The following is a 12,098-nucleotide window of genomic DNA, read 5'->3' as shown; positions in this document are numbered from 1 at the left end:
AAAATAGCATTTAAGAAACCAAACTCTCTAAGTGAATTTCTTTTCTTGATAAATAGAAATAAAATTGTAAGGTTAGATAAAGGAGAAATCACAAATTTAGGAGGTAATTTATGCTGGGATGATAATTTATAAATCACTTTAAGTAATTTTCTAATAGTTCACAAAATAACCTATAAGTAACCTAAAAATTTCCCTCTTTAAAGTTAAAAACAAGGCATATTTAATGTCCAGGTATCAAATTTGTACTAATCTAAAAACAAACTTAAATATCTTAAGACTGGCCTATGTATAAGAACTAAGAATGTGGGAAATTTCAGCTCGCTCTGAAATCGAGAATACAGAACTAGATTTTAAGGTGAAATGAAACAGCTTTATATTCAGTGATCACTTTCTATGAATTTTTTGAGGTCTATAGTCAGGTTCTGAAATGTTGAACCTACTAAATGATATTCGATTATTGCATTGTCACTCAGAATGAATCATATAGAAATGGTAGGAGGACCCATGAAAAAAAAGTACAAACTTAGGAGAAATGGCTTAATAAATTCAAAATACCCCTTCTACATGCTGTCTCCCTTCTGTGCACTCTCTTTTTGGGCTCTGCCTCCTCTTGGAGTCCCTGTTCTTTGAGACCCTAAAGAACTGGAATGCTCTAGAGCCTTGTCATTCAAACTTCTAACCACCTGCATGAGCATCACTGGGGAGCTTGTTAGAATCACAAGATCTCAAACTCCGTCTCAGACTGAAAGATTCAGAATCTTCATTTTAACAAGATTTTCAGGTGGTTCCTATGCACATAAAATGTTGAGAACCACTACTTTTGTGTAGCAGTAGCTCAGGATATTGGCAACAGGAAGCCATTCTGATAAACACTCCAGCATTAGTAATTATTTGATATTGTGTGAGCATATTTCTGAAGTCATGGTGCTGAGGCTCTGTGGTTTTTCTACTGGGTTCTGTGGATCCAAATGTAGTCTTAAAGACAACAGAAAGATGTAATTTGGCTTTTATTTAAAACTGTTTTAACTTTTAAACACTAAAGAAAAAAATAAAACACCTTCAGAATGCTTTGAAGACTACAAATACATTCAGTTATGTTGTCAGATTAGCATTTTTTAATTTGAAATCTTTTTTTTTCTCTTCTATTTAATTAAGTATCTGTAGACTGCAAAGTGGGCTGCTACAAACAAATAAATCTGGTATTATTTGCAGTTTCTTATATCTAAACACAGTTTCTCAATGTTTTGCAATTAAAATCAAGTATAGAAATAAAAGAGATACTCTGGGCAAAATAAAACTGCAACTCTCATTTCTAACCCAGAGTAGAGTTGTCGAATTCACCCAAATGGCCACTGTGGCCACACCGATCAATTCTAATTTAATTATTATACATTTGACCTTTCAAAATACAGCTTTTGTTGGTTTTATGTATTGGGATACAAATACATTTCATTTTTAAGAAACGCATTCCGATTCTAAAGCATCTTGGAAAGCATTGCCACCACCGAAAGGATGATTTCAGCTGACAGGGTCTCAGATGCCAGGGTGAACTGGGAACAGAGTTAATTTGATGCATCACTTCTTCTGGAGCCCTTCGATCACAACAAATGGCACCTGCCAACTTCTCCATATGTTCCTGATCTAGGTCAAGTAGTTCTCAAGTAGCAACAATAGAGACAGTTTGTGAATTATTATGTGAATGAAACTTTCAAGCTAGGACATGCTATGAAACAAATTATACATTTCCTGGGACTTACTAAAATAATTAGTTTAGTAAAGCATGGGTCTGGATTTAAGACTTAAAAATATACATAAAAATAATCCATATTTCTTAGAGTAAAAAGAGAGATTTCCTCTGAAATTACTTTAGTTCCTTGACATAACTTTTTAGGACTGGGTTTATCTGTTCCTTCAGTCAGTCCATCAGTAGGCATTGACTGAGAGAGGACTAGGCACCTTGTCACAGTAGGAATCATAAAATAAAATCCCTAACTGCAGTCTCACAATTCAGAAGACACAGATGCTCAAATAATTACTAAACAATGTGGTAATAATATATTAGACATATATAGATGGTTCTGTGGGAGTACAGGAGGAAAAATAAATAATTAGGAAGGGGGAAGCTAGGCTATTCTGTATTTTCCTTGGTAACTGGTCCTAACATTTTTTTGAATATAGTGATAAAATATTTGGGTTTGAAATTACATTTGATGATTCATGTTGGTTAGGAAATAAAACATTTCTCACCATTAAGAATTAAAATCCCAGTAATCAACATAAGGACAATGTTATTTTTAAAAATGTAACATATAAGAAATAATAAATATTAAAATCTCATTTAAATAAAAGATCACTTTTAAAGAAATTTTTAACACTGAATTTTGGAAGTATTCAGTTAATCTCCCTTGCTACGTATATGCTTCTCGTGTGTGTAAGTACTTTTTTTTTTTCACTGAACTGTGGGTTTTCTGCTTTGTGCGTTATTTAGAGCATCATTAGATTCCAAGCTGATTTTCCTTTGCAACTCAGTACACTTCTGCACTCCTTCTCCAGAATTAATTGATATAATGAGCTGATGTAAATTATTTTCACTATTAGCCTGAGCTAATATTACCCCATAGCAATTTAGGAAGTAACTATTCCACACAAAGGCATATATGTACTCTATTCCAAAATTAAGTATGAAGGATTTTTTTTTTTACTTTCAAATAATTTTGGGGTGTCTGTCCCATTACTTCCTTCCATGACCTGGAGAATCAAAGCTGCTGAATATAAATACCTTGTGCTGTGGCCCATGTCTATGCCCCTGTAGTGGGTAGTGGTTATGGCACTGGACCTGAACAACTAGGACCACCCACTACTCACAGTTCTACCCCCTTGTCATTGCTTCTCATGTACCCTGCTGGGAACAATCTTCAACATTTTATAAAAATGCCACTCCTCTCTTAATACCTGGATGAAATGCTCTAAACTTTATTAACCCCTTATTTATATTTTATCCATAACTACTCCAGTATCCAAATTTCTACAGCATTTTGTATCTCTTTAGTGAGTCATTGCATCCTGCTTGGTGTGGTATTCTGCATGAATCTTGCCCCCACCTCCACCTAGGTCATAAAGTGTTTGGAGAAGGACTGTCTTTGTAGCCTTGATGGCACCAACACCAAGCGCCTATTAAATGTGGTGTTAGAGGAGCAATGTCAGCATCAGGGTGGCGTGGACGGTTCTCCTTGTCTCTCCTCTTTATGTTACAGCCAGTAGGACATCCACAGTCCAACAAAGGATCCCCTGCATGGCAATGCTGGGATGCCCAAGAAATCCATACATCTTTATATCTGAAGGTGGTTAGATTGGACCTTATGGAAGTGGTGGGACTAGGGGAGCAGTGATGGACACCACAACCCTGGCCTCCTTGGCAGTGGTGCCCACAACCCAGGCAACCTTGGCAGTGATGTCAGCACCGGAGACCCCTCTGGCAGAGGGAGTGGAGGGTGGAAAGTGTGTGCTTCCAAACACGGCCATGAGGGAGCTCATGGAAGAGAAATAAAAATGTGTGATATAGCTCCACCTGCTAGAAAATAAAAGAAAAACCTCTAATTACCAACTTATCGAACTGTTAAAATCAAAGTGAACAAAGCTTCACCGAAATAAGAAAAGCATCTGCTACTTCAGATGCCCTGGCAGAAGCACATCTCATCAAACGGTGAAAAATCAGGGTGCTATGGTATCACAAAAGTAAAATAACATTTCTCTAACAAACAAACTCAGAGTTACAGAAGATTGGGATCTGATGAAGAATTCAAAATAGCTGTGGTGAAAAACAATTCAACAAACTACAAGAAAACTTGGAAAGGCAATTCAAAATTAATGAACAGAAGGATTATTTTACTAGAGACTGAAATTCAAAAACAAGAACCTAACAGAAATTCTGGAACTGAAGACTCAATAAATGAGATGAAGAAGGCATTAGAAAACATTGGTAAGCATGCTGATCAGATGGAAGAGAAAATAAGTGATCAGGAAGATGAGAATCTAGAAACTATTCAGGAAGAAAAAGAGAGAGAACTAAGAATTTTAGAGAGTGAAAAAACTTAGGAGAGCTATCAGACTCCATTAGAAGAGCGAACATAAGAATGAATAATGGGTATACCAAAAAGAGAAGAGGAGAAAAGGGGTATCGGGGTTACTGAGGGAAATGATACCTGAGAACTTCTCAAACCTGAAAGAAGAACTAGACATTCAAGACCACAAAGCTATTGCCATTTCAATGCAAAAAGACCCTTTCTAAGTCACATTATAATGGAACCATAAAAAATCAATCAAAGAATCTTGAAGGTAGCCGGGGCAAAGGGGGACGGGGAGGCGGGGAGTAACCTACAAAGGAAGTCTCAGTAGGAAGCAATCAGCAGATTTCTCGGAAACTCTATAGGACAAGAGACAGTGGAATATTGTATTCAAAGTATTGAAAGACAGAAATTTCCAGCCATGAATACTCTATCCAACAAAATTATCCTTCATATATGAAGGAGAAGTAAAGGTTTTTCCAGACAAACAAAAGCTGAGAAAGTTCACACCACTAGACCTGCCTTACAGTATATATTGAAAAGGAGTTCTCCTATCTGGAACAAAAAGATGAAAGTATCCAAAACTTTGAGTAAGGTGAAAGACAGAATAAGGAAATTATAACTATTTTAGAATAAGGTGTAAAACACTTAAATATAACATAAAGATTAAAGGAAAAAAGCATTAAAATAATTATAGCTACTACAATTTGGTGATGAACTTGCAGCATAAAAGAAGGATAATTTGTTACCACAAAATATAAAAGAGGATTAGGAAAATGATGGAACCTGTATAGGCAAAGGAAATAAGTTGCTAACAGCAGGAAAAAAAGACTTTTATGAAACATTTTATATAAACCTCATGGTAACTACCAAACAAAAATCTAGAGTAAAGACAAAACATAAAAAGGGAGGAACTAGAAAGTCATGATAGGAAACCACCAACTTAAAATGGTAGAAATGCAGGAAAAAGTAAACAATGGAGATAAAAAACAAATAGAAAACAAAAGATAAAAGGGCAGTAGTTAGTCCTCTTATATTAATAATCACCGTAAATGTAAATGATTGAACTCACCAGTCAAAAAGACACAGAGTGGATAGGTGGATTAAGAAAGAAGACATGACCACATGCTGCCTTCAGGAGATGCACGTCAGCTCCAAAGACAGACATAACCTCAAAGTGAAGGGGTAGAATATTATATTCCAAGCAAATGGTAACTGAAAGAAAGCGGGTATAGTGATACTTACACCAGATAAAATAGACTTCCAGCCAAAAATGGTAATATGAGACAAAGAAGGTCATTATATAATGATAAATAGGTCAATATATCAAAAATATATAACAATCATAAATATATATGCTCTCAGTATTCGAGCACTAAAATGTATTAAGCAAAAACTAATAGATCTTAAGAGAGAAATGCTTACCAAGGGATGGAAGATGTGGGGTAAGATTGATGGTGTTTAGAGATATAGACTTGTAATGAATAGTAAATAAGCCATAGAGAGCTAATGCACAGCATAATGAACATAGTCAATAATACTGTACTATAATGATGTAATGTGATAAAAATTGCTTTAATGACAGTCATATTACAGTATATAAATGTATCAACATGCTATACATCTCAAATTTACAAGTCGTAACATCAAATTTATCATACAAATTTTAAAAATCGAAGAGTTTTAAGTTGAAATTAATTAATTAATTAATTGATTAATTAAATCCCCTCTCATGATAATCCAATATCACGCATTCGCGTATGTTGTATTTTCCCCCAATAATGCTCTTTCTCTTATTTTCTTCTCTTATAATTCTGCCCATTCATTGAGACTCAATCTAAAAGCATGTTATTATGCCCCCAATCTACATATAGTCCCTTAAGTGCAACTCCATAGTGCACTGTTTGTCTGGGCATGGGTGCCACTTTTCATGTCCACCTTACAGTATAGTTTTGGTGTACACAGTGTATTTACTTTCCTAGACCATAAGCTCTTGAAAGGCAGTGAATAGAATTTTATTCTTCTATTTCTCACAGTGCTACACACAGCCAGTGCTCAATACATGTTTGTTACACGACTAAAGGTTCGCAAAGACTTGGAGAGGAAGAACATTTCGATGTAAGACTCGGAGATTCCGTGCCTAACTGGCCTGTACCCTGCTACTGTAGTTTTAGGCGTGGCTGGCGGTCAGTTAGAACAGGGGCTGGAGAATGCCATCTCTGAGCCCAGTGTCATCATTTTTACAGCAGGAAGCTACCAGGGCATTATGATTAGGAGTTCCATGCAGGGTGGCTCTCCATCAGTTCATTACCCATGACTCACTATTATTGATTCTCTTTCTTTATTCTGAGTGGACTTTTCTATTTGACAGAGTTTTCTATTAAAATCCAGAACTCTCTGTGAGTGCTGATATAGAACAATGAATACCTTTGTTATCTATGAGCATCTTAACCAGGGTTATAAAGAACCAGTCTGTGGGGAAGTCGGAGAGAGGAATTGTTGAGACGGATAAGGAAGTAGGACCAGGAGAAAGGAAGGAGTTTGTGCTATTGAAACAGGAGTGTTCCTAAAAAGATTTCAGCTTCACTATTGCTGGGGTACAGGTAAGCTATAAGATTGTGCCCCAGAAGCTATAGTCCAGATATCCATAGCTCCCATTTATAGGTCCTGTATTTCTTGACTAGTAATTATCTAGTTTATGAACATTATCTCTGAACCTTTGAACTGCTTATAAGTTAGGTATTGACTCTATTTTTCAAATGAGAAATTGTGATTCAGAAAAGTTAAATTGCATAGTCATAATTGGCCATCTTGTAAATAGAGAAAAATTTGAACACAAAACCTGTATTTTTCTCTCTATGTTATGCTTGCTGCCTTTTTAAGTAGACGGCTTTTATTAGCCAGCTTTGCATAGGGGAAAGAGTAAGGAAGACTTAGAAATCCTTTCTTATAAGACTAGTATATTCTCATTGCTGTTGCCATGACATTATTTCAAAAACTCAAATTGCTGTGAGAAACTCACTGTTACCCCTTTCTGACTTGGTTTTGGTCTTGATAAAGAGTAGAACAGGAAACAAGATGGCTACTCTTCCATCTCTCACCAGGAGGAAATTTAGCTAGTGTCTTTGTTTTTGTGCAAAAGAAAAACAAAATGAATCTGTGATATGCAAATCTCTCAACCGTTTGTTAATTTCTACTGTTTACTCAAAAATGAGAAACTACAGGCCTGTGATACATCATCTTTTGTGCGCTTGGCACCTTCCATTATGAATCATATTAATCTGCTCAAACTAACAAGGATTAATTGCCTTGGTAAGGCAACCTGGCATTGAAATGATATATTGCCCAGACAGCTTGGAATTTGGCCACTCATAAATCTCATTTGTTTGTTGGTTTATTTCTCTTTGTCTCTTTCTCTGACAGATGTGTGCCCAATCACTGTGAGCATGGTGGGAAGTGCTCGCAAACGTGGGACAGCTTCAAATGCACTTGTGATGAGACGGGATACAGTGGGGCCACCTGCCACAACTGTGAGTGCCAATTCATCTCACTTTAAACTTGTAACTGCATGAGAATCCCAGGTCTTCAGCTATGCTTTAAAGCTCAGCAACCTGCATAATCCACACACTAAATCACTTGATTCTGAGGAACCCAGATTTGTTGTTTTTTCTCCAGAGTAGAATTCTATTTGTCAAAATATATTCTTTCATGCCTAATGACTCAAAAAGAAGGACCAACATTTCCAGTGTTTGTAAACATGTAGTTGAAATTAGAACGCTGGTCTTAGATTTGACTCTGTCTAAGCTGTGTCTGTCTGGATAGATTGTTTGGAAAATTGTTAGTATGATATCTCTGACTCAATCCTCATTTATCAATTCATCGGAGAGACAGTATAATTTGAACATTTAGTTTCTGGACAGTAGTTGTCTTGTACTCTGTCACAACTATTTGGCTGAATTTTTTTAGATCAGAAAAAAATGAGCTTAAAAGTGGAATGAAGCCCATTGAAGTTGTATATATAAAATAAAAACATGAGATGACAAATTTTTAAAATATAAAAAATAAAAGGTAACATAGGATGATGACTAGTAAAAACACAGATGTGCCTCGTTTTACATGATAGCCTGACCCCGAAAAGGTAAATAAAAATTAAATATTTGTGATTCAAATATTTTTTAAAGGAATGTGAACTCCATAAATGCAACATTAACTTTCCCAAAATGCGCTGCTGTTTATAAAAGCACTTTTGAAAACAGATTTGCCATAAAACAAGTTGAAAGAAGGTCATCTGTCATGGTGCGTGCACGTGTGTGTGTATGTGAGTGTGGGGGGGGAGCGGAAGGGGAGAGAGGGAGACATGCATTCTCCTTTTATCTTCTCTCATTATTTTTGAAAAACTGAAAATCTAATGTCTAAACCCTTTAATTATACAGACTGCTTTCTCTTCACTTTTAGGAAATAAAGGCAAACAAAATATCAGAGTTTTGGGGACAGTAAAAGGCATATCATTCTCTGAGCCTTCGTATATCATTATTTGTAGTGACATGCAGTAAGAAATTATGTTCAAAATACAATAGGATCTCAACTAAGAAAAAATATTTGTAATTTATTTTATCGCACTTATTAATTTATTTACGAATATATTCAGAGCCAGGAGACAAAAAGAACTCTTAGAAAAATTAACATTATTAGGAAGATGTACAAGAGAATAAAAACAGGCACTTAATAGGTTCGTCATCAGTAGAGCGTATATATAGGTGCACGAAAAAGTATTTTAATGAATAAAGAACAAAACTGATATTGAAGTCAATTAGAATAAAGGAGTTATTTTTCCTTTCCAATCACTTCAAAACGTTAGCATTCAGAGTGCTATTTATTATGTGACATATGATGTTTGAATTAGGTAGCTTTGATAAAACTAAGCACTTTAATTCCACCAATATAATTTACATATTGTGCTGTAAATACCACCTTTAACTACAAGGAATCTTGTTTCTGAATATGGAAATTCTAACTCATGACAAAGAGCAGGAAATTGGTGGTGGTTACAGTGGTTTCCCATCTCAGTGACCATTTTGATATTGAATTGAAAAGCAAATAATTATTTTTATAGCCGCTTCTTTCATTGAAATACACAGTAAAGGAAAAGATTTTTAAAATATTATTAAAAAATTAAACATTTAAACATACTCTACTGGTTGAATAGTTGATCGTTTTAAAGAGTAATAACTCCAAGTATTAGAAACGTCCAAAGTGTGTCTGGTTTGGTGCTAGTGCAAGCTCTAAATAAATGAGAAGCTCTACTTCTCATTCCTGCCCATTTCTTGTTCCATTTTTGTGTCTACAACAGTAGACTCATCCGTTTTAACAATGAGGCCCTGTTCCCTTGTCATCTTCTCTAAACAAGGCCAAAATCTTGAAAATCAAGTGTGTGCCTACGTAGAGGTTGCAAGAAGGTAGTGCATATCAAGAAAGGGTTGATTGGATCCTATTTTTGTGATAAAGTATACTTCGTGTCTCATCAAAGGGTAAATTCTCTTTACTAAACTGAAAGGCTTGACATGTCTCTGAGTTAATCCCATCGTTTAGTTAAAAATCAGGAGGGTCTGGCCCAGTCCATGATCATGTAAAAATACATAACATATGCCATTGGCTCTGAGACAAAATGAACCGTGGTGCATTTTCACTTAGTCAGTGGCCGCGCTGATCACAGGAGCACTGAAGTGAAAAGACTCGGGCCTCTGCCCCTGCGACGAGGGTGTCACGCGGCGAGCGCTCGCAGCAAGCCGTCTGGCTTCTCTTGGACCTCCCGTATTCTGCCACTGACTGAGTGACGGCTGAGGTCTCACATTCAGAAAGCCAGTGAGCTGAGTCTTCCAGTTGCTTATTATGTCTTCTGTGGCTTTGAACTTTGTTAGTATTATTAAATATTTTACCTCATTATTTTCTGTGGAGGACCACGCATCCCTTTTGAAAAGGAGTTACGGTAATTTTGTAATAGTACTACTTTAGCAAGGTAAAGAATGGCTAACTCAAGTCTAAAGTTTAGAATAACTAATTATTTAGTTAGAGCTTCAAATATTACAATTAGGCTACCTACCATTTCAGCACATTTTCCACACTGGTCTGGACTCAGTCAGGATGAGATAGCTGTTTCTCAGACGACCCCTGATCATCCAGGCTAGAGTTTATAGTCCAAGGTGGAACCTCGAAGCCCTTTTTTGATAGGTCACACTACCTGAGTTTGAACTTGGCTGTACAGCCTACTTACTTGTAACCTTAGACACTTAAGCCCTTTGAGCTTCAGTTTCTCCTGTGTGGAATGAGTATAGTAACAGCACCCTTATAAAGCCATCGTGAGATGAAGCGACATGATTTATGGAAGACATTGAGATGAGCTTTAGTATCTGTTAGTACGCAGAATATTTTTACCATTTCATCTCTTTCAGAATAATCATCCCCTTGCTCTGTACTTTTATACCAATAATTGTCCGTATCACACAATGTGTCATTTAATTTCATGGCGCCATTCATTGTTTGTTATCATTACCATGGCAGATTTGGGCTTGAAGTGAATGATTGGCTTCCATAGTTTTTTGTTTTCTGGTTTGTTTGGTTTTTTTAAGAAGAATTAGAAAGAATTAAAAGTGATCTGATATGTCCTAGACCTGTGTACATTTATTTGTTTGTTTATACGTGGAGAATTTATTTTCAAACCAATTTGAGGACCATCATTTACTAACCTCTCTCCAGAGGAGTCAGGATGTCATTCTTTGGGTGAGGAAAATCCTACAGGGAAAGCCAGAGATCCCCAGAGATGGTCAGATCACAAGAAAGAGAAAGCAAGCTTTTCTTGTCCAAAAACTAAAGTGGCTAGTTTGTGACAAAATGCAAATACATTAAATTGTTGCAGTTTTATACTTTTTAAATTTTCTTATGCAGACATTTCATTCTCAATGAACCTCTAAGAACTGACTAGGAGTATAGCAGGACCTAAAATCATGACCAAAAAAGTAGAATAGTCATGTAGAATAGTTTATTTGTTTTGTTATATTGACTTGTCCCTACTTCACGTTCTCAAATGTATGAGAATGTGTCTTTCTTGTGAGCAAAACTTCATGTTTATAGCTACAGTCTTTTTCTCAGTGGTGCTCCATAGACACTTTTCAGCTGGTCTCCAAGTCCACTTTCTAATACTTTACATATTATTTAGGATCTAATGATCATCTCATTTTTTTTCACATGTATTCCTTCATACTTCATAATTATGGCTCAAATTTACATAAGTTAAATTTTTTTTAAAAAATCCCTTATCTCAAGGCCTACAGATTTTTTTTTTTTCATGCCACTGGGGTCTGTCTTTGACCTCAGTCATTCCTGTGTATAACTTTGGTCTCTTATGTGGAACTGCCCTAAAAATCCCCAGAATGTCCTCAGTAATATGAAAAATTTTGGCTATTTTCACAAGTGCATAAGGATATTTGACAGATATAAGCAATGTTTAAGGGTAGAATTTTGTAAGAATTATTAAATGCCAGATCTTCATTCTGAGAGAAATATTTTTCCAGATATCTTTTTATTAAAGGATTCTCACCTTGCCCAAGTATATAGACATGACTCTTTCCAGAGGTAGTAAGAAGAGATAAACTTAATGGCCTACGCAGAACTCTTTCAATTTTAAAATTATGCGATTTCTGAATTCTGAAGTGCTAAGAAGGAACAGGTACTGATGTTGCCATGCAAATGCAGAGCTAAAAATTTTACTACCTAATGTTCAAGGAAAAAAGGAATTATAAAAGAAAAATATACATCCTGTAGTCTGGAGCTATTACTCTGGGTCTATAAATTTGTAAACCATAAATTACCTTGCATCTTATTACTGCACACAGGAAAAGTGCAGTGGATTTCAATAGCTCACACCAAGTTATTTATAATCCATTATACTCATAAGTAATTTAATTCAGAGCATAATTTTAAAAAATAAATTATCCCCATCTGTTTGTAGTCATACTAATCCGGGGCATCGGCACCTAG

The 12,098-nt window shown here is 35.8% G+C and overlaps 1 protein-coding gene across 1 annotated transcript in view; it reads left to right on the top strand.

Annotated features, from left to right (window-relative positions):
- Nucleotides 1-12,098, top strand: part of CNTNAP2 (contactin associated protein 2) — a 1,613,390-nt gene that overhangs the window by 991,039 nt on the left and 610,253 nt on the right. The window contains exon 11 of the mRNA XM_039861152.1: nt 7,488-7,594. Within this exon, the coding sequence (XP_039717086.1) occupies nt 7,488-7,594 (107 nt within the window). The remainder of the gene's footprint in view (nt 1-7,487; nt 7,595-12,098) is intronic.

Source organism: Pteropus medius, unplaced genomic scaffold (genome assembly GCF_902729225.1).
Source record: "Pteropus medius unplaced genomic scaffold, Ma_sr-lr_union100, whole genome shotgun sequence".
Lineage (NCBI taxonomy): Eukaryota > Metazoa > Chordata > Mammalia > Chiroptera > Pteropodidae > Pteropus > Pteropus medius.
Note: the sequence above shows the minus strand (reverse complement) of the source record. Positions and strands in the feature narration are given on the sequence as shown.